General features: G+C 39.0%; 1 protein-coding gene across 11 annotated transcripts in view; it reads left to right on the forward strand.

The window, feature by feature from the left end:
- Positions 1-23,641, forward strand: part of DLG2 (discs large MAGUK scaffold protein 2) — a 1,033,121-nt gene that overhangs the window by 374,656 nt on the left and 634,824 nt on the right. For 6 of the 11 annotated variants that reach the window (XM_051620336.1, XM_051620358.1, XM_051620414.1 and 3 more), the window contains exon 1: positions 3,433-3,998. The exons of 3 other annotated variants lie outside the window; for them this stretch is intronic. In XM_051620336.1, coding sequence (XP_051476296.1) covers positions 3,897-3,998 — 102 coding nt within the window. In that variant the 5' untranslated portion in view covers positions 3,433-3,896. Of the gene's footprint in view, positions 1-3,432; positions 3,999-23,641 lie in introns of those variants that run through there. 2 more of the 11 variants (XM_051620433.1, XM_051620473.1) reach the window with 1 other exon arrangement.

Here is a 23,641-nt window from a genome sequence, read left to right on the forward strand (position 1 = left end):
AAGATTAGAAGAAAGTAAACAATGCATTTAGCTTGGCCGAGGGTCTATAGATCATCTTGATTTTCTGGTATCAAATGGATGTGCTAAGGGGTTAGAGGAATTTTTCACAATGTAGCAGCAGAACAAAAAGTTGAGAAGTTAAAATAGGGTAGGGGAAGTACACAAACTTATACTTTATTACCAATATTTAAGCAATTTCCTCAATAGAAACAACAGGGAATTTGAAAAGAAAACAAGCAAATGAACACCCTAATATAGTCAAAGGTGAATATCTATAAATTCTTTGTGACTCTCCAGGCCTTTACCAATATTTTGCTTATATTTTATCTATATTGTTCCAAAATTTTATCTATACCGATTTTACCAATATTTTATCTTGGTCTTCTTGATTCTTGCATGATATGCTAAGTGTAGGGCTAAGTCTTGTTATTTGAACTAGCTCCAATGCAAGAGGAGGTATATGTGCATTAAGTGAGGAAATACCATGCAAAAATGATCATGATGCTTCAGAAATGCAACTCAGTTGTCCCAAGCTAATGCATGTATTTCTACACAGTGGTGCACTGTGAAAGGCAGACATCTTCAGAGAACCTGGAAAAGGGTGGACTTGATGATCTCAGAGGTCTTCTTCAGCCTCAATAATTCTGTGATTCTGTGATGGTTGAAGGCAACTGTCAGAGAAACTGGTAGAGCAGGAGTTCTCTATAGGTGGTTGTCACTTAATTGAAATCAATAACATGGCCAATTGTTATATGAGTTATTATTCCAACATGTCATTGGAATGAATCTTCCTTTTCTGATCTCTTCCCACAATATTGTGCATCAGGTAACTGTTTTGCACTTGAAAGCAACAATTAGTTTAAGTGTGAAGGGATATATTTTGTGCCTTGTGCAGTCCTCAGATGTTTGGTGCGTCTTAGCACTGAAATTAAATCACAAGTGAAACCTGTTCTAGTTGAAAGTCTGCAATAGTACCATGTTGAAAATCAGGGACTGGGGAAGTAATGCAAATTTTAATAAATAGATAGGTCCTCCTTTTTGAGAGCACGAGTCAGCTGAATGCAGTTGGATCCAAAAGATCCAAGAGACTAACTGGCTGCTTTACTTTCCCTTCTTTGAATCCTGAATTTCGAATTAAATGTGAGTGATTTTAATTAGGCCCTGTGAATATTAATGTGAAATCACATTTGTGTGATTATGATTCCAGTTTGAAAACAGGGCATTGTGTTTAAAACATTGAGAAGTGCAGATGCAATGTATTCTTGTATTATAAATGCTAATGATTAGGACAGGTTGGAAGTGTTACTGATCACTTAAATGTCTAAGATGGGTAGGTATTAGAACTGTTAAAACAGTTAAATAGCACAGTTATCTGGCATTTTGTAGTATGTCTCCTAAAAATACTGTCATGCCACCCCCATCCCAAATTAATGCTTCTAAGGCCAGTGATGTAGTGTGCTCACACCTTAAGGTAGCACTGTGATTCATGTTTTAATGATAGTGGCTGCTGGCTGTAACTATGGAATATATTGTCATGGAAACTACACTTTTCTATATTTACACCAGTGCTGGTTATGTGAGAGAGAGTACTTGAAAGAAAATCTGTATAATATATAGCTTAATAACAAGACAGGCAAGCTAGGAATAAACAGATCAAAGATTCAGCAATGTTATGGCTGCTGTTTGTCACCATAGTAAGTTTCTAAACAGGCTCAGTCACCATTTCAGATGATAACTAGCACAGCAAGTCAGAAAGAAGTGCTGCTGCGATGTCACTTTGGATTAACAGGTCAGACCAACTTAGATTATTGTTGGCTGATTGATTGGCATCTGCAGAGTGAACTCCCATGACATAATGAAACATGTAATGCCCATGTCCAGGCTGTTAGGGAAAAAGTATGAGCTGAGTGAATTGAGGACACTGGGTTGTAAGAGCCTGTTATTTGCAAAAATAAATCTTCAGAAATGGAACTGGGTTGTAACTCTAACTGTGGAGCAGTTCTATCTGTCACTTCAGTCTAGAAAGTACTGTCGTTTCACTGAGCTTGGACTCTCACAAGCTCTGAGTTCAAAAATACAGAATGAGAAGCAAAAATCAGAAAATATTACACAACGTTGAATACATACAAAAATTGGGTAAAATTAAAGTAATTGTATGGTGCAAAAGAAAGAGTAGGATCAAAGCGGTTTAAGACAATGGTTCTTTTATGTTGTTGAACTTTACAAAGTGAAGGCAAGTCATGCTGAAGAAATGCAAATTAAATTTTAGATATATACATACATGCAATACCCACACACTTATACACATTAGTATAAATATAAAATCTTAATAGAGGAGTCTCCTACATTAGCGTTTGCAGTTTCAGTCACATCTTTTTTGAAATTCTGTACCACTGACTTTCAGTACTGCTTGACGTGGCTCCACACAGAGACCTTCATTTGCCATTTTCTCCATTCTGTTGTATAACAATTTTTTAGTTCGGGTTTATTACAGCGAATTGTTTCTGTTGTGCCTTAAGAACGCACTCACGATTGCCAGGGAGACAAGCTGCTCTCATTTCTTTAGAAAGAGTTTTTAATTTGATGGGCAGAGCTTAGTAAGTTGCAAGAAGTGGGGTCAAGTCGCTGTGAAACAACTGCTGGGTTTCCCTTGTTATCAGCTGTGAAATTGCTGAAGACATCGCCTCACTTTGTACAGCATAGCCTTTTCATTTCATATCTGTGTGTCTGCCATGGCTGAACCTAAAACTGGAGGATATATGCATCCAACTTTCGATATAAATAATCCTCTTAAGAAGCACAGCTAGAGGTTTGCTCATCCAAATGCTTTATTATGCATTTTCGGCTGGTGTTGCTTTAACTGAAGGAACAGCGACAGCTGTAACTGAATCCAAACCAGCATTATGCTCCCAAACTTCTTTAATTATTGCATTTCTGGAATACAGCAAGCTCCCTGCAGGTTACAGGATAACAGTACTAGCTGGAGTCAGTAGTTACACTGCCTTAAAAGCAGAGTTTAATGAGGGCTGTATTTTAAGCTTCACGCTGGTGCATTTTCTGTGTAACTTCATATCTTTATTCGGTGTCTCCTGCAATCCTTCAACCTGTCTATTTGTAAATTTGTGCCTGAAGAAAGCTCCCATGTGGCAAGCCAGGATTGGCTAAATGTTACTTGTATTTCTCTCATTGCAAACTCCCAGCATCTGGGATTTTCAGCTTTGAGTACAGTTTGTTTCATGCTGAGATTCATCTTTTTGGGGAAAGCAAAGGTCATCGCTTCTCCGGAGTTGCAACTGATTTGTTTCTTTTTCTCGGGGAGGCGCTGGGAAGGGAATCCTTTCTGGAATGCATATTGATAAAGGCTGAGGATTCTGGCTTCTTAGATAAGTAATTTTTTTCTCTCTTCTCTCCCCACAATGACTATGTATTGCAGCAACTCACTGGCTTTTTACCAAATCAGGAGCTGCAGTATTTTTCTTCCGATGGAATAATTTCAGCCCACTTCAGCTAGCATGACAATCTTATGTGATTGTTATGAGTAGGCGTTTACATCCTTTTACATGCTAATACTGCCACACCTGCTAGTCCCCCTCATTTCCATTTCTCTTTTTTTTTCTTTTTTTTTTCCTTTTTTTTTTTTTTTTTTTTCTCCAATGTAAAAACTAATATCCCAGAAGAAGGGAAATCCTGAGGGTCGTGATCAATGCTGCATCATTGATTCATCTACAAAGAAGGGAATGGCTGAATGGGACACAGGTAGAGACTCCTCAAGCAGGCTGCTTCTGACCAGCAAGAGAAAAGCTAGCTGTTGAGCAGCATATGTTGCCACTCCATGTGCTGTATTAGCTACTTGTTTTCAGCCTTCAGTAGGCTGCCACTACTGCAGCACTAAAGGAATGTGCCCTATTGTTACAAATCCTGACTGCTTTACACCAATGATTTGCCACTGCAAAGTTGCATGCACCAACAACACTTTATCGTTGATGTTTGGATGCAAGGTAGGATGTGGTTAATGTATTTAAATGCATGCTGTAACTCCTTTGAATATCTGTGCTATTTAATTTCATGTCTGACTAGAGATTTCAGTGCAAATTGCAATATGTTGGTTATAAATTACAGCTGATACATTTTAAATGTTAGGAAAAATATCAGAAGTGAAGCTTTCTTATTTCCCAGGGTTGTACGAGAATAAATTTACAGAGGAGAATCTACCGGATTATGAAGCATTTGTTTTAGAGTTGATTATATACTCTGCTAACAGTGCTAAGATTACTAAACCACTACTCTGCCATTTGCCTGGCTTTATTGATTTTAATGTGTGTACTGTTATTACAGAAACACAAACCAGCAACATTGAATATATATTTTTTTTTTCCATTTACATTGCTGACATGGCTTTTAACCATATGAGCAGTACTAAAGTATTCAGCCCTGCGCTTCTCTGTAAGAAATAAATAAAGTAAGCTCCTGAATCTATTTTAAAGTCTACAGGAATATCTTTAAATAAGTGTTTTCTTCTAGGGATGAGACAATCATTTAATTTCTCTTTTAGATTTAAATCAAAAGGTGGCGCAGTTAGCCAGAGAAGTTTCTTTTCTGGCTGTGTAATGCAATCCCACCCCAATTTTTTTTTTTAACAAAAGTGTTGGATTGGACTATATTTTACCCCTGTATACATCTTGACTTCACATTAGAGTGTAACCAATGTTGTTTGTTATTTTACTGAAATCATTCAGAAGTTATGACATGTTTTTAAAACTTATTATCCTTGGGTGAGCAAGTTTGGGTTTTGGATTACTGGATCAATTATGATGACTTTACTGGGGGGTAACAGTTTTTGTCCTATTCTTTTTCCTTTCTGTCCTTAAATACTAGGTGATATTAAGACTGTTCCTCTATGTTTAAATAGAGTAGAAAAAGAGTAATTCTATTTTAAAAATGGTTGTGATAGTAATTATATTTAAGTAATCTGTGTAACTTTTTTAACCCCCAAAAATGTCTAAGGTACAAACATCAAGTTTGAATTTTATAGTCCACAAACTAGGGAACATGGTATAATTTTAGAGTTCCTATGTGACAGACTACCATAAATAAAATGAAGTAACTTTATGAAATAGGTTATAGATGACCCAATGCTCCCTCAACATAATTCAACTAGAGGTTAATAACAGATCACCTACTGCTTTGTGTATTATACTTAAACTGAAACTAGGTTACAGCTAAAAATTTATAATTTATTTGTCAACCATCTCCTTTTCTTAAAACTATATCCTGCCTACATCTCTGGTTAGTTGAGATTCACCTGAACTAAACTTCCTTCTTTCTTCACTTCCATTTAAACTAGGCAAAAATATATTCTATTAATGAAAGGATTATAATTTAATTGCTGTGTCATGATGCGATCGTGTTATAAATAGCATCAAGGTTTTAACAGTTTAAAAGCTTTTTTGAATTTGCATCTTTTTCATAAGAACAATTAATATTTCTGTTTTATTTTAACTCTAAAATCTTAAACCCTCTTGTTTCCAAGTGTTAAAGTCTAATTAATAAAGGTGAATTGTTAGTCAGGGGAAATGAAATGCAAGCCACTCTTCTTCAAAGGTAGGCCAGTGGCCTGGGGACTGCTACCCAATTTGTATTCCTGCCTGTAAGCATGATTTTTAGAGGGTATTCTTTGAAGGACTTAAGTTCTTTCATGATTTTTAGATCCTGTTAGGAAGAAGCAGGAGCAAAAATAATTTCAAAGTTGTTTTTTTTTTCCCCCTCTCCTCTTTCTTTAGTGCTTCAGTCTCATTAAGTTAGTCAATGTTTTATCTTCTTGTGGTGGTGTATGAACTGCTTCTCAAATGAAAAGTGGATGTGTGGGATAGTGATCACTTTCAGAAAGATGAGAAGGAGCAGGAACAAACTGAGTTATCTTGGGTTGGTTCAACATATGTCAGATTAGTACCCTTTGATACAACCATCAAGCAAACATGACATATTCTCTATACATCCCAGTATATCATCTCACTTCAAATAACTTTTTCTTATTTACTTTTTTTTCTGCAGCCAATATCTAAGTACATAACTTTTTGCTTTGGACATATAGAGTTATATTTCTAGATTTATGGATGTTGATTCACTATTAGCAAGCAAAGAAGTCTGAACAAGAACTAAGGATGTTTCTTTTTAGGAAGTCTTTTAGTTATGTGGCATGAAATAATGGATCTAAGCATACTCACAACATTATGACTTCTACAATCATGGGATTCTTGAACTCAGGAATGAGAGCAATACACTGGAATTATACTTTATATTCTGGGTGTCAGTGAAGAAAATAGCTCCTTAGAACACAAATTTGAAAACACAGATAGTGGAATAGACATCAAAGAAATTTTAAGTTCAGGAAAATATGTCCAAGTGATTAAATGACCAGGTCAGGTTATTGACTAGCTCCTTTCAAAAGGACAGTGCAAATTTCAGGAATTAAATATTGCTAACAGTCTTGATTTACAGTTTTTGCTTTTAATTTTATGCTAAGGCAGTCTTCTTTTCCTGTGGGCACAGAGTGAGAGAAATGCACCACATTAGAACCATCACACCCGTTTTCATCTATTCCCAATGCAAGTCTGCTCAGTCCTAACAGGTGGTGCCAGGGAGTTAATTTGGGGAGGAAGGAAGAGGGTGTGTGTGTTTTACTACACCATATGTTGCAAAGAAAGCAGTAGAGGAGTCTTTACTGCGCCTGCAGAAAGCTTTTTTAACTTGTTGTCCTGGACTTTGATAGTTAACCTTGTCCTGGACATTTACATTAAATTATGCCTAAAGTTTAAAGTTTTAAACTTTTAAATTACAAAAAATTCAGAGCAACTTAATCTGAAAGGAAGGGTCGTGTCTACCTGAAGTGTCACTATTGCAACCTACTTTAACATATTTAAGTGCTTCTCCCATTTCTGGCAGGGAAGTATGAGTGTTTCCATCCCAGCAAAACAGAGCTGAAGCAGAGAGAGGATGTGCAGATTTTTAAGTATAGCCCTTGGGTGCCAGGAGATGTTTTGAAGAGCTTTCTTATTCATAAACTTTCAGGGATGGGACTTGAATATATACACCCTGAGTCCCAAAGTTGCTCCACAGCTACTGGACAGATTTGTGTCTGTGCATTAAAAGGACGGCTTGTGTGTAAGATAGACCTGAGCTCACAGATCACAGAGGAGGGCCAAGGCACTTTGTTAGATTCTCACTGGAGATGATGAGCCTTAGATGCACACTTAAATGTCAGTATGTGCTTACTCACTTTGCTGAACTAGGCCCTGCAATAGTTGGTTCTGTTCTGCAGAAGAGTTATCTCCCACTTCATAATAGCCAGTTCATTTTGCTCTTATTAGGAAGGGATTTGAGATTGATTGGTCTGAAATTACCTTTCAACCACAATTCTGATGATCACATGGAAGTGTTTTTTCTGCTTTATCTCCTTTATCTCTACATTTAAAATAGATATTGAGGATGTTCCATTGAAAGATGAGTGACTTTCCTGTTTGTTGACCTTGACCAGGTATTTTGTTATATCCTACTTCCCTTTTGATATAGGTTTCTCTTAATATTTGTCCTAGCATAATTTAAAAGTTGTTTTTGTTTTTTAAAAAAGGATAAGATATACCTCTTTCTCTTCCCTGTCTACTTTCTTTCCTCCTTGCACATTTATCACAACCAGTCCTCTAGCACAATAGCTGATTTTGGTGTTTTTTTCCATACTATTTCTCTGTTTTAGCTGAAATAGTCAAATAGTGACCTATTCCACTATCCAAGGTGGATCTTGGATATGGATAGGTCAAATAATGACCTATCCACTATTCAAGTAAAACCACTTGCTTCTTCAGCTGCTAAAACTTATATGCTGTGCAAAACTGTTGTAATGCAGAAGCTTTTATTATTAAAACATGGGGTAGAAAACAGGGGTATTACTGAATGTCTTGACATTCAAATTTATTATTTTTATCATTATCAAGCTACTAGAAAACTGCTCATTTTCTCTTCCAGTTTTGTTAGTCTCTTGAACAAGTATGTCAGTTTGTTCTTAGTTTAGAATGGTCTCAATATTGTCGTAGTCTAGACCTGGTTATTGTAAAAAACAGTAATTTGAAATGAGAGTAAATACTTCTCCAACTAGGTATAATACACAGTAGACCAAACCCAAAGCCTTGCATGCTTTAGCTTCTTGATGCATCTCCATGAAATCAAGTGGGTTTTACTTTTCATAGGACAGTCTGAGGTAGTTTTTTTGGATGCAAAAAGATTAATATTTTCATTTGAATTATAAATGAGCTTTTGAAATCAGTCTCCCATCCCTACTCATGTATCCTGCTTTGTTTTACATTACAGAACAGGCTTTGTGCAAATGGGATGCCTTTTTGATGAAACTAAGCAGACAGATGCACTCCAGGAACCCACCAAGTCCTCTGCAAAATCTTACAGGTGTTCAGTTTATAAAACTAGATTAGCACTATTCCAAAGTAAAACACAAAACTTGTAGTGTTGTGGTTGAGCCCTTCTTTACTAGCTTTTCTTTCCATGGATCCATTCCTGCTGCTTACTGATGTAGGTGTAACCTCTCCCTCAAGTGACTTATTTCAGTTTTGATTTTTGGGGTATCAGAACCAAACAAATGTAAAAATACAGTGTATTCATAGTCATTCTGACTTCTGTGATCCATCTATACAGGCTGGTATATTATATAGGGTTCCAGAACCTGCTGCAAGAGTTTACTGCCTAGTCATAGCCAATCAGCAGAGTAAGTCAGCTGGAACATTACTGCCACTTGCTATGCATCACGTTTGACAGTGGCACTGAGAAACCTACTTCAATATATTATTCTTGTTAAGCCACTGTGGTGTTAAAATAAAAATGTTCAGCAATAGAAAGAGCTGCAGAAGACATGCAGGACTGCCACTGGCAAGACGCTCCGAGTATGACCAGTTGTGTCACAGAGGATTTGTGTTTAGTGTACGGAGCTCGAGGCAGGGAGAGTTTTCTTCTCTGCCATAGTATCTTTGCAACCTAGACATGGGGTGTAAGTCCAAGCAAATTCAACCAGCAGTATCTTTTTCCCCCCCACCCCCCTCCTGTTAGGCATTGCCTAACCCCTTATGCTTCAGCATTCTTGGCTTAAGAATGAGTACAAGCTCTTTTCAGCAGTTCCCACCCATCATCAATGTATGTGGGAAGAGAAGAACTATATGTTGTACTCAAAGACCATCAGACAGAACTTTTCTGAAACCAGAGTAGCAAGCTATAAGGCTCTGGGACCCTGCCAGAACTCCTCCCAGTGCTGAAAAGTTTATAAAGTGGATCCTGTGCTTTAGAACTTCTTGTTTCCAACCATTGAGGAACATTGTACTGGTGAAGTATCAGATGTGAGTAGACTGTGACTTCATAAGTGATCCTGAGTTTGATGTCTTGAATTTAGCATGGGTGCTGCAGAAATCAATACTGGAGTAGGCACAAGGATGGCAGCCTAAGGAGAGGTAGAAGGCAGCAGCGGGAAGTTCCAGGTGGGGCAAGTGGAGGAAAGGCATGAGGAAGGATGGTGCAGAGACAGCAGCTGAGGAATAAAATGAGAAATCTATGACCTGGGCAAGGTTCTTGAGGATTCAAGCAGAAAAGAAAGGAAGACCAGTGAGGTCTGGCTAGATGGAAAAAAGAAAAAAATTAAAAATTCAATCATGAATCCTCTGAAATGATGAGCCCATCCCCTCAATTACAAAGGAGTTAGGTCACTGGTTAGGAAATGCAAACAAACTTTTACCATTTCAGTCTTATTCAGTCAGAGTGAGCTCACTCACTAGCTGTAACTCTCTGGCACTGGCCAGTATCTGGGCAGGTGGTGCCCAGGCATTTCTCTAAAAGCATCAGTTTCAGATATTACAAATATTTCTGCTTGTGTGAAAATACCACATCTCATTTTTTGCCATTGTCCTGCTCATAGTCTCCCTATACACTGTGAAGAAGACAGGGGACTGCTAGGTGATTCGCTGAGAAACCACTCCCTAACAAATGTGTAGACAAATTAAATTCAGAAAACAATGCTAAAAGTGCCTTTTTAATGAATTTTTTTGTTTTGAAAGTTTTTTATTAACTTTTGTACACTGAAGGAAAATTCTGTTGCAGGTGGGATCTTGGTAGAGTAGGATTAATGGTTGGACTCAATGATCTTGAAGGTCTTTTCCAACCTAAGTGATTCTGTGATTTAAACCCTATACAAGTTGAATCACTGGGTCTTCTTCCACGTTTTGCCAGAATCCCTGTCTCTAGCTGCTGTCAGGGGCTGGACACTGGACTGGATGGTTCATGATGATTGCTTTGCATGCTCCTGTCATCATAACAAGAATTATTTAGTCTTGAGAAGACTAAGAGGGGGGACCTTATTAATGTCTGCAAATATCTGAAGAGGGGATTTCAAGAATGGGCCAGTCTCTTTTAAGTCGTGCTTTGTGATAGGACGAGGGGAAATGGCACCAAGTTGCAACACAGGAAGTTCCACCTCAACATAAAGAAAAACTTCTTTGCTGTGAGGGTGATGGAGCCCTGGGACAGGCTGCCCAGAGAGGTTGTGGAATCTCCTTCTCTGGAGACTTTCAAGAGCCATCTAGATGCGTTCCTGTGTGACCTGCCCTAGGTGTTCCTGCTGCAGCAGGCAGGTTGGACTTGATGTTCTTCAGCAGTCCCTTAAACCCCTAAGGTTCTGTGATTCTCTTAATTCTGGTATGATTTACAGGTAGCAGAGCAATGGAGTCTGATTTTCATCACTCTAGGTTATTTAAAATTCACCTGAAGGTACAGGTGAACACCCTCTGTATTGTACCTTTGAGTTTACAGCCATGGGGGGAAATGGGTTTCTTTTTAATCTAGTAATAAAGCAGATTTGATAGCTGTGGTTCACAAGCACTTTGTTAGAAATATGACAATGAAGTGTGCCTGTGGAAATGGTAGGGCAGGAGGCACATAGCTAAGCATTACTGAGTATTTTGAAGAGGAAGTTCAGAGTTTGGTCAGTCACTCAAATTTTTAAACATAATTTTGCTTTAAAATACGCATAATAATGACATAAAATGAGGTACTTTCAAACAGAAAGATATAAATAATGGAATGACTTGTTGCACAGTTCCATGAGCTGCTTGATTTTACAAACTAATTATTGACTGAGAGGGCTATATATAGACACTCACCTTAACTGAAAAGATGTCACAGAAAAGAACTGTGATAAAGAAGTGTTATATAAATATACTTAAGTGATAATAGCAATAAAACTGAAAACTGTCACTGAACAGTTCTCCTGATCTTTGAAAAGTAGCTTTTATGTTTCCACTGTAGCTGTCAGAAATATTATTATTATTAAGATATAGGTATTTATTACTTTCACTTTTCTGATTATATTTTCTTCAACTTTAAGCATTTGATGTAATATTAATAAACATTAGGGACAGGTTTTTTCAAGAGAGCCTACTTGGTGGTTGTGCTGAGTGCAATGGAAACCTGGATGGAAAGAAAGATCAGTGACAGGAAAGCCTGTGACTCCCTGTGGAACTTAATGATCTATAATCCCAGGCGAGATGGCACAGAATGATCTGATGAAGTAAAAAGGCAGTTTAGGCTGTTCTTTTGAGTCACTTGGCCACTGAGTGTATTGAGAAAATCATTATGAATCTGGAAGGTAAAAATGGCCCTTTTCACCCAACTTTAATTAGGAATTGCACTTGTTAGTTCCCACAATCTCCACCAAGTTGTACATGGCCCAAAAGCAGGCTTTCTGGGAAAGTGACTCTCAGGAAAAGTGAAAATTTTTGTTTTCCAATTTTCCCTCACGCTGACTTTTCAGAAACCTTGATTCAGAGAATCCTGACATCATTCTGGGGAGGTTTCCTTTAGGACATGCTGACAGCTTTTCAGTGTACTGAGGACAGAATATGACAAATATGAATTCTCAGAATGATGTAAACTGGCATCAGCACTGAAGTCCACACGATGAATCACCTGAAGGCTTGGTAGCAAGTGCAGTACACAGCCTGTGTCAACATGTAGCTGCCTGATGAAGACAATGTTGACACCCTGGAGGGAAGGAAACCTTGCTTTCCTAATTCAAGGGCCTTCTTAGGTATGCAAACTTTTAATTCACTGAATTTAAACTTCTCTCCTACTTGCAGTGTAGATGGATATAGATAACCTGGTGGGAAGCATTCCAGGGTGGAGTACCCCTATTTGCTAGATACAGGTCTCTTGCCTTTTGCTGAATCCAAGGCAATTTTCTTACAGACTTGGGCTTGAAGCTCTAGCCCAATATACCTGGGTATATTCCAGGTGGACTGTCACAGGTGTAGTGGTGGTAGGTCCAGAAGAACCAAGCCTGACAGAGCTATTACGGTCTCTGCCCTATTTGTTAGATTTTCCAAGATCAAAACTGTAGAATCACACCCAAGACACATTTAGCATCTACTATGCTTAATGCATCCATTTCTTAGGATAATCCTTCATTGCCAGGCCAAGTGGTTGAGAGTCTCATGTCCATGTTGCTACTAAAATGAAATGTTTATTAAATTAAACAGAGGAGATATGTTGCAGGCTTTCAAATACCATGAAAAGGCAAGGGGCTGGGGTGAGGGGTGTTTGTAGATACAGCCCAGAGGACAGGCTGTAAGCTACAAGTAAGTCCCTGTAAGATTGGTATATAGCTTATAACAACCACCTGTTAAAGTATGCAGTGCAAGTGTGTTAGTGCTGACCCTTCCCCTGCTTCTGAGAGGTATTGTCAGCTGGCAGAGAGATGCCTTGAAATTTTTATGTATCCCAGGGATATTCCAGTCTGTATTAAACACAGTTCTGTAACAGAATAATCACCTCTATAAAATATTTAGAAAACAGTTGCTGCCAGAGAGGAGTATGTGGCCTCAGTTTAGGGCAGGGAAGAGGAACTCCTTATTTCTATTTCTGGCTCTCACATAGAGTTCCAGCTGCCGCCTGAGGTACATTGTGCCTTGCTTCTCCTTCCAGAAAATGAAGTTGGTAATACTTGCCTCAAAGGAGTATTGAGGACTAATAATTATTGCATGTATGCAGCACTGAAGCCAACGAACAGTGTAAGTACAATGTGTTGTTGGTTTTAAGGACCAACATAAAGCCATGGCGAGGCTAAGACAGAGGAGGTTATAAGTGAAAATAGAATTATATTAGTGAAAATCAGAGCATTTCCTCCCCCTTTTTTTGCTGTCCAGCCCTCTTCCTTCAGTGTTTACGTCAGGTATACCTTGAAGTGCTATTTTTCATCTTGTTTCTAAAGTTGTCCTGCCAGTTTTTGAGCTTTCATATCCCAATTTTTGCCCATAGCAAAATTGTTATGGTTGAATTGTGAGTCCCTGGAAAAGGGGGATTGAAATGAAAGTGCTGACAGGATCTTATCTCCAGCTGTCTAAGTAGTGCTCCTATCATCTAATTTATTATATAAGGTTGCTGTAGGGAAGAAGCATTTTCCAGAGTTCTGGGTATATGAGGTTTTATTTTGCAAAGATTCTCTCTCACAGGAGAACACGTGAGGCAGGAAGTGACAAGATGAACATAAACGTGTTGCAAGGAGGCAAATCAGTAACTGTATCACACATACTTTGTGACTGTTCAGGAATTCTGGTTAGGCTGATTGCTAGGAGGGACATTCAGCTCAGTTCAGAGGGCCATGTGGCTCTCATAAACTACACATTAAATCCCAGATTCTTCAGTCTACAATAAATTTAGAGAAGCACTATAGGGTCCCATCAAATCCACCACACAACAATCTGTAGAGCTGTGACTGAAGCTCTTTTCAGTACTGTTGGTAACAGTGTTTTGCACTGTACCTATAAAATAAATACAGTTTATACCTTTCTTACTAATTTCATGCCCTTGCCTATGTTAGTGTTTGCAGTTGGATTTCTGGTCCTTGGTTTAAATAAGAAAATAAATTAGCTGGGTTGGAACTAAACACTCAACAGCATAAGAAAGCACAGGACACTTTTCACTGGCAAAATTAACTATGGACTAACATTCCATAACAGTAGTTTGGGATATAAAATTAGCAGAACAGTAGGTTTTCATAAGAAAAAGTTTTCTGATACATTTTGAAACATATTCCTTTCCAGAACAACTAAGAAAACTCAGTGGAGGGGGAGGAAAGCAGAAGAGGATGACGTAGAAAATATGTTTGAAGATCTAATTTTGTGTGTATGGACTATTACAGACGAGCCTGTTGCACCTCCTTCTGTAAAGTCCTGGTGTTTTTCAATCTTTACTATGTGCATCAACACCCATGTGAGTTCCAGGCATGCAGCTCTTCTATTTTCCAGCATTAAAGGCATGTCTTTCCAGTGTCTTGAAGTTCATAGCCTTTAAAGATACTGGAAACCAGCAGAGACAGAGGGAAGGGAGAATTTGTGAGACAAACGTTCAGAGGACTGCAAGATCAGGTTTTGTGTTAAAAGTGATGTTATTGTAGGGCCTTGGAGCTTCACAGTTGCTTCCTCAGGCCAGGTATGCCTGTAGGGACAGAGAAGCATCAACTCCCATCATCTCACCCACAGAGCTGACAAGTGAACACCAGGCTCTTGCATCTTGCATCACCCCTGCTATGAAGACAGGCTGAGAGAGTTCTGCCTATTCAGCCTGGAGAAGAGAAGGCTCCAGGGAGACCTTATAGCACCTTCCAGTACCTGAAGGGGCTACAGGAAAGCTGGGGAAGGACTTTTCACCAGAGAGGGCAGTGACAGGACAAGGGGTAATGGTTTTAGACTAAAAGAGGGGAGATTGAGGTTAGACATCAGGAAGAAATTCTTCACCATGAGGGTAGGAAGGCACTGGAATAGGTTGCCCAGGGAGGTTGTGGAAGCCCCATCCCTGGAGGTGTTCAAGGCCAGGTTGGATGGGGCTTGTGCAGCCTGGTCTAGTGTGAGGTGTCCCTCCTCACGCAGGGAGGTTGGAACCTGATGATCTTTAAGGTCCCTTCCAACCTTAACCATTCTATGATTCTATAATTCTATGATCTTGTGCTGGAGCTGGCTTTCTAAAACAGAGGTTTAGTTTCCTATCTACAATTGCTTAATCTGTACAGATCCGGTGTTTAAATCTCTTACTGGTGCTGGATTGCAGCACCTTTTCACAGAGCATTAGCAAATACTACTTTCCTTTGTAATTGGAATAAAAATGTTCAGTGTGCTGGTCCAGAGGAACAGAGCTGCTCTCAAACTAATCCACATTCTGTTAGCAAACACCAGCTATTTCTTGACTATTTGTATTCAACAGGAGGGACAGCATAGGGCTCTGTGAGTTAATAAAGTTTCTGTTATTAAATAAGGATTAGTTGTTCTGTAGTCTGATGATTTTTCTTCTACTGTCTTCAGTTTATTCATAAAGAAAGCAGCCTAGATAGGAAAGGGTCAGCTCACATTATCAGAATGTGTACAGAGTAATCAGAAAAATGTTGATTGGAAGGGACCTCTATAAATCACCTCATCCAAATTTCAGTGAAATCAGGAGAAATGAGAGATGATTTAGCATGCAGCCAAACACCTCACTTGGCAGAAGGAAGGGTTGGGGTTTTAAGCAGTACCGTGTGAAATATCTATTCAGCTAAAACAGAAAGAAGTTTGGGAAGCATAATCCAGTGTTTAAAACAAGAGAAAGGAGGTTAAATGTTCTAAGAGTTACACCCTGTTCTTCTATTGATTCCACAAAAGATGTGGAGAGACTGGATTTAACCTCCTTTTGATAAAATCAGGAGTGCTGCCAGGGACTTGGATTGTAGAGGCTGCTGTTACAGGGGTGAGGATTTCACCTTTTGTTCTTTGGTTTCTTTGTTAGTAAACTAGTTCAGGTAGAGTTTGTGATATAGAGTTTGAAATCCCTGAGATGCTTAGGTACCAGCCCCCCTGGCTCTGGATGGCAATTAGGCACCTTCTAACGATCTTACCATACCATATATCTCTTCCTCCATTCCTTCCATTCTGTAGCCCAGTGTCTTATTTCCCACTTCCTTCACTTCTTCAATATGTGTGTGTACTTTGTTGCTGGCTCTCATTTAAAATTCACTGTCAGACCCCAGGTCAGTGCATGTGGTTGAGAAGGAGAATTAAGTGATCAGAGCATTTCTAGAGTAAATGGCAGACAGGAATAGGGAAATGTGTCCATACCCTGTCACAAATGTGTATATAGGCATCAACATATCAGTAAACTCTGGTTTACCTGGTACATAAGCAGTACTCCCACTCTTATATTCTGAAAATTTAGTGGCTGTAGGCCTTGGATGAGATGGTGGGTGGGAGAAGTGGAATGTCTGTTTGAGGCTGTAAAGTTGCATCTTAATGTGCAGAAATGTTTGTGATACAGAAGTCCATTTGCCTTATATAGAAATGCACATTGACACATCTCTCAAATTTCTTATGCAAGAGTGAGAAGTCAAACAGGACTTTGAATGGTGCAGTAAATAACACAATTTGTTGTCCAAAACTCTAATTTAATCCTGCCAATGTATTTAAAACTTCTTTTTCTTAAGAAGGTTTTAGCTCCTTTAACTTGAATTTAAAGCAACTAAACTAAGCTAAGAAAGAGACAGGGAGCAGATTCCACTTGGAATTTCCAACACAATTTATTCTCCTATTTAGATGGTGAGAAGCTAATGTAGAGACCCAAGTAAGACTCATCAAGCATGTAATAGTAAAATACCTCCATATTAGTAATTCCAGATTTGGCTAAACCACATAAATGACTGATGAAAAGACCAAGGTGTGACACGGAATAAGACGTCTATCAATTGGTGTAGTTTAGCTTCAGAACTCAAGGGTCAGGGCTGCTTATTGAGGTGCTTATGTGAATTTTCTCAGACCTCAGTTAGAGTTGGTGCCTAAAAAAATTTGATTAATTGTCATGAAAGTATTGCTGCCATTTCAAAGGGTGGGAAGCCTCAGAAGTTTGTCTACTCTTGTTTAACTTATCATGCTTAGATTAGCTAAGATAAATGCTCCAGAGAGCATCATATGAGTATAAAGTACAATACTACATGTGGTCCATTGGTTTTTGTTAGCTTCGAGTTGGGTTCAGGACCAAAAAGTTTTGGCACAAAGCTTGCCAGTGAGGACTAATGTAGTCATGAATTTGATGGATTTGTTGAGTATAAGTCGATATGTGCAAGAGTGATACATAAAAAAACCCCACATTTGTTTGGTGTTCCTTAGCTATTATATTGTTCCTTTATGCATGGGAATAAAAGTTCTGATAATCTTCATTCACCAACTGCAAGCCAAAATTCTTCTTCCTGATGTGATTAATATGGAATGGCTTCTTCTAATCCAAAAAGACTAGCATGTACTGCAAAGAATAAGAAAACAATGAAGCTGTAGCAGGACAAAAGAAAAGGTGCTGAAAACCAAAATAAACTGAATAGTTTTTGAACTTGTTACTCTGCAAATTGCATTTTCTGTGTGTGAAGCTTTGAAAATGAATAACAATGTTCTCGAGCCTTCAGTGTGAAAGCAAAACAATTTTATATCTGACACATGCTGACATAATGATGTTAAAAGTTAGTGCCATTCCCAAAAGAAAAAGACCTTGTGGGCATCTATTATATGTACCAGTTAGCAGGTGAGATCCCAGGAGAAAAGCAAAACACTTTTTTTTTTTTTTTTAAATAATGTGTCATCACTAAACATTACATACCATATGAGCAGAGACTGCTGAAAACTTGGCAGCTTTGCAGAGGGAAATGACCAGTCTTCAGGTGACAGTGGCCTTCTGACTGTGTTTGCTACCAACTACAGCTGTTTTCATTGTTTCTTTGGCTGTAGAGCATCTATTGCCTGCAGAGATGATACAACCCACCGTTTAGCAGCTTGCTACTGAGCTCCTGCTTGACCCCTAAGAAGAGTGCAGACACGACACCTGCTGCTGTTCCCCACTCCCAAATGCACCACTGTGTTCAGGTGCTGCCTGCAAAGATCAGTTTCAGGTCCAATCCCACAAAAGAAAGCACATTTTAGAACAAATTCACCTTGAAAATGTGACAAGAGAAAACAGCTCTGATTTTTTTTTTTTGAAGGATCTCTGTAATTGTTGCTGCATTTTTTTGTCTGAATATTTGCCTAATTAAAAAAACAAAAAAAAGAAAAGAAAAAGCTGAAGCTTCCACTCACTAACCTTAGGGCAAAATTCCATTGAGGTGCTTTACATTTGTGTTGGAAATGCCTCTGGAAAAAGGCTGTCTATCCCTTTGTCATGTACATGGCATGAGTCAAACTAAGGGAAGACAGGAATGTTTGTCCTGTGGGTTTTGGGACTTGTTCCTTGCCTCTTCTTGTCAGTCCAGGTGGGTGCTGAAGAGTGAGGCCACCCATCTTTTTCAATTCACAACAGTCGTCAGCTTTTGAGATTTTTAGGAACGAAGACAAAAAGTAGGGTTTTTTCCTTTCACTTACCAAGAGAGGCTTTGACTTACCTAGAAACGAGATATCTGTACTGCTCTCAAACTCCTGAGAAAGCATCGAGTAGCACAGAGGTAGGGAATTGCATGGAGGGAGAAATACAGAACTGGGGAAATGTTTCTAGTTTGTATTAACTTTTTTACTTCAGTTGAGATTTTTGTTGGATTCCAAAGTTTGGCACGAACTTCTCAGTGAGGAGGCTAAGGTCTGGGTTTTCCTCCTGGAATTTCTTCTGCGGGTTTTTTTTTCTTGTGTTTGAAAAGGCAAGCATATATAGCAATAATGAAACCAGAAAAGACCTGGTGTTGTCCTTGTCTGTGGGTGTTTTGTTTTCCTCCTGTCTTCATACTATGATGAAGTAGTAACCTAACCATCCACTTGATTTTTCAAGGGCTTCAACTGGATACTCAAAAGCCGTAGAGCTATTGATTGTCATTTGTTTTGCTATGAGTAAAATCATATTTGCTTTTATTGTGTCCTACAAACTGACTTAGCCACGCAGTAATGTGTGTCTGTTTCCTCTTTTCTGTATAAAATGTTAACCCTTGCCTCAAGGAGACATTAAAACTCTGATTTCTTCTATCCCTGGCCCTACCAGACTTCTTTTGAGGCTTCAATATATGACTTGTTATTATATATACATGCCAGTTATTGCATTATTTAACACTACTATCTAGTCCTATTTCAGCACCATGATTGATGCTTGCAGGCGATTCAGTTTTTTGCTGATTTCACCAAAAGCAGTAGCAGTGATGCTGTTGTGTGGGCACCCAGCTGGGGTTGCAATAAGCAGGCAATCTACTGCAAAAATAGTCTTACAGTCCAGTCAGTGACAGAGGCAGAAACAAAGCAAACACAGAGCCAAATGAAGAAGTCCAAACAGCATCTCTTTTGCCCTAAGTTCCTAGGCTTAAGCATCCCCACTACTAAAAATATTGCTGATTATTCCTTTAAGAGAAAAATGTTAATATGCAAGATCTAATTACCTCTGTCTAAGCTGATACGCCTACAGCACCTTTTACATAACCCAAACACTTGAGTTCCAATTATACAATTATATTTTAACATGTATTAAGTGCTATTCCTTTAGGGAGGAGACTTACACTGCATATTTTAACTAAACTCCTTCCTCCATACAGACCTATAAGGTAAAGTCTCATTTCATTACAGTGCCAAAGACTTGTTTTTTTTTCAGTTCCTTTCCCCTTAAATACACCAGCTGGCTCTTCAAAAAGCACATTTTCCATATCTGCAGCACTGATAGTAATGTCTGAACGTGTATATCAATTGCAGGCTATGAAGCTAATGTTCCTGGAGCAGTAGCAGCATTGGTGCTGCAATTAGATCAATGAACCCTGCACAGGGCTAATATCCTTGGTTTGCACGTGACCTATGGCAAGGTCCAAGTCTCTAGAGGAAGCAACATGTTCAAATGTGGAGGAAAGGCTGCTGGTTTTAAATATTTTATCTTTCTCTAGAGATTGATATCACTAAGTTTTGAGTTTCCCTTTAGTGAAAAGACGAATCGCTCCAATGACCATCCTTCTTTTCAGGTAACTTCATGTAGCTTCTGTGAGTTGAAAAAACACTTATCTGGAGGGAAAACTTGTTGAGGAGGGCTATTAGCTGCATAATTTCAGTCCTTAACATCAATGAGGTTTGTAGGTCACCTCTTCTGGAAACCCAGAACTGAAGTTTAGAGTGAGGAGCCCTGAGTGTCTTCCTACACTCAGAGCTAACTCAAGTATTCCGAATGTCCAGGCAAAGCTGGGACTTGGCCTGAAGAGCATAAGAGAAGGAAAAGGATGAAACAAGAAAGACTGAGTGGAGAGCAACCATGGCTAGTAAGGCTGGGGACTGCTAGTAGTCCTAACAGTGGATTAAATGGGGAAGGCCATGCCTGGTGGAGGGGAGGAATCAGGTCTCAGAATGTTTTGCTTCTTCCCACCTCTCACTGTCAGCCTGTGCCAAAAGTTGGCACACCCCACAGTGCAATGTAACAACTTGTGCTAAGTTTGTTGCTGCCCTGGAGATTAGCTTAGCAGCAGCTGAACCACCTGGTTTAACACTGAGACAGCTATTTCTATGCTATACTGTAGTCATTCCTGCATAGTGACTTCAGTTTAAACTACCCCTTGCTTAGAAAACTAAATTTTGGAAATGTGGAATAAAGTTATCTCATTGGGCTGTACCCACCAGATAAACTAAGTTCCTGCCTAAAGAAAATGTGAACACAATTAATTACAACATTAAACTAAATTATTGAAACATTAGACTTGTGTTATTTTAATTATACAAAACCAAAAAATCTGGAGGTAAAGTTCCCATGGCAACCTTAGCTCTGTCTCCTGTGTGCAGTGGATGTGTGTGTACGTTTATGTAAAATAGAATCATTCATTATCATGGTCAGAGTGATTTAGGACTTGCAGATCAGAAAGATGTTAATCATTCCAGAAAGCTCATCTGTAAAAGTGATTTGGTTTTGCTATTTCTCTAGCCAAGTCTTGCAACGTAGAGGAGATTTTTAATTTCTGTCCAGTCTGATAAGTATTCGTGCTAACACATAAAAGCCTGGACAGTCCATATCTTGTTGTAAAGCTGATCTATCGGTTTGCAAATTGAGCTACAATTGTGACAGAAACCCTGCAGTCAGGAATCTCAAGTGCTAGTAAGATGAAACGGGCATTCATTTTTTGCTGGTGTGCTCACTAGTATCAAACGTTTGATTACACATTGCACTTCAATGCCAGCATTTAATACTGCAGAGCTAATTTCACCCATAAAGTTTTTTTAAAAGGGCTAGGCATCATTTTTCTGTCCATCAGAGATCGTGGAGGATGCAGTGGTCTGCTGAGGTAGCAGAATTTTCTCCTGTCCTTCCATATCACCCGCAGGAATGGAGTTTCCAGCAGGCATTCCCATGAGACACTCTCTTAATCTCTCCATCTCCATCCCCCACCTCACCCATGTTCAGTTTTTCCAAAATGTACATATCAGCCATCACTCTGACAAATGAAGGTCTTAGCAGAGCAGGGGCACTGATGGTCAGGGTGAGGGAGGTGGGAGGTGATAAGTGCTGATGTGGGGAGAGACTGGCAGCTGTCAGAAATTTGAGCTATTTTGTGTAGGCAGAATGAATAAGGGAATTTTTTGTGAAAAAAAACCACCACATGTTATAATCCTGTGAAATGTGTCTAGATGGTGAAGGCATTAGAGGGTGCTATTATTTTTTATTACTGTCATGAGATTCAGTGAATAGCATGTTCATGAAACTGAGCTTTACAAGTATTATACTTTTCCAAACTACAGCCTCTTTCTTTTTTTTCTCTCTCTTTTTTTTTTTTTTTCTGGAGCTGCCCTGAAGCTCTATTTTCAGTGACATAACTCTTATAATTCTTCAGGGTAGTGGCTCAGAAAGTGGATTAATACTTCAGAGGAAGAACTGAGGGTGCATAGGTTTTCCCAAAAAAATAAATACACATCCCTGCATATACTGAATATGACCATATTCTTGCTGAGCTGCTGTGGAAAGTAAAAAGAGATAACATAAGCATAATGTATGTATAAACATATTCTGAGTAGACTCACAGAACAATATGAAGATTTGCAGGCTTCCCAAGATATAAACCTAAAGAGAGAAGAAGTAAAAGTTCACTGTACTTTAAGAGCTGTGAGTAAAAAAAACAGAGATATGTATTAACTCACTAATATTCATCTAGAGAATTAAGAAAAATTAAGAGAGAAAATTCTATTCTGTTATCATTGGGGGGATTAAATTTTAGAACAATTCAATTTGGAAATGTCTTTAAACAGTGCCTCTCCTGTAAATATGGGAAAGCTGGACCTACTGAGGTAGAGCAATTATTTCTGTTCTTTAAATACACACTTTTTTCCTGTGAGTCATGAAGCCAATGTCTAATACTTAGCATCCTGCTAAAATTAAACAGCTTAAAGAATTCCTGCCAATGTATTTCAGAATTGGCATATTTTATTTATTTGGATACAGGACAAAAGCTAAAATATACATATGACCTTGAAGACACAAAAAATACAGCATAGTTACACCCCTCCAATGTCTTTGATCATAATTTTCTTTTGTTTGTAGTAACATTTGCTGCATTTTGGTAGAAAGACAGGTCTGAAATTAAACTGTAAAGCCAGGTAGGATGTATTTGAAACAAACCTCTTTGAGATTAGTCCTCTCCGAGATCACCAGTGGATGCCTCTCTCTTCATGTCAGTAAGACACAGTCTGTGGGTCATGGGAGGTGACATCAGATTTCTTCCATCGTTCCCAGCTAGCTGAAACCAGGCACAATCTAGAGGAGACCTCTGGCAAGTGCTGTCAGAATTAAGGGATTGCTGAGCACGATTCGTAGGAGTTGAATGAACAGAGATAATACACAGAGGAGGAGGGTGAAACACTTCAAAGCCAGCCTTCACCTTGGCTGACATTCTCCAGGAAAGTGAGGGACAAGGAAATGAACACTACTCTCACTGTGCAGGAAGGGAATGCCAGCAAAGGACACTGTCTTTTCTTACAATCAAGGTTTGAAATCCTTGATATGTTTGACAGTTTTTGTTGCCTCAGCCGAAAAACCTGTAAACCTGAAGAAGGATGAGGAGTGCTCCCTACCCCATAAGCATGAAATATCAGTAGAGGTTATAGTCAGAGATAAAAAAGGTTGAGGAAACTCTGTGAGTAAAGAGGCATTTGGCCATGCTGGGAGTTGAGTTTCTCACGACATGTTGGTTTGAGACATGGTGCTTTGAGATGTAAGCTTTGTCTCCTGCGCTCCCCACACAGCTGATCCTCCCATGTGTGCCATAGACATGTGCTGACTCTGAGTTACATACACCCTCTGTTTGTTTTCTCCCAGTCACTTACAAGAGCCCATCAAGCCTGCTTAGCTGTCCTGTAGCAGAAAATAGTGGAGGAGGGATTGAGTGGGCCCAAGTCTTATCCCAAAGCAGCTCTTATGATTGGGATGGTAAGCAAAACACAGCAACATCACTAAAAATCCCAAAAGGAAACAAAAGGGCAACAAAGATGACTGGGGGATTGAGCATCTCTCTTATGATGAAAGGCTGAGAGAGCTGGGACTCTTTAGCCTGGAGAATAGAAGGCTGAGGGGAGACCTTATTAATGCCTGTAAGTATCTAAAGGGTAGGTGC

Source organism: Apus apus, chromosome 1 (genome assembly GCF_020740795.1).
Source record: "Apus apus isolate bApuApu2 chromosome 1, bApuApu2.pri.cur, whole genome shotgun sequence".
NCBI classification, from domain to species: domain Eukaryota; kingdom Metazoa; phylum Chordata; class Aves; order Apodiformes; family Apodidae; genus Apus; species Apus apus.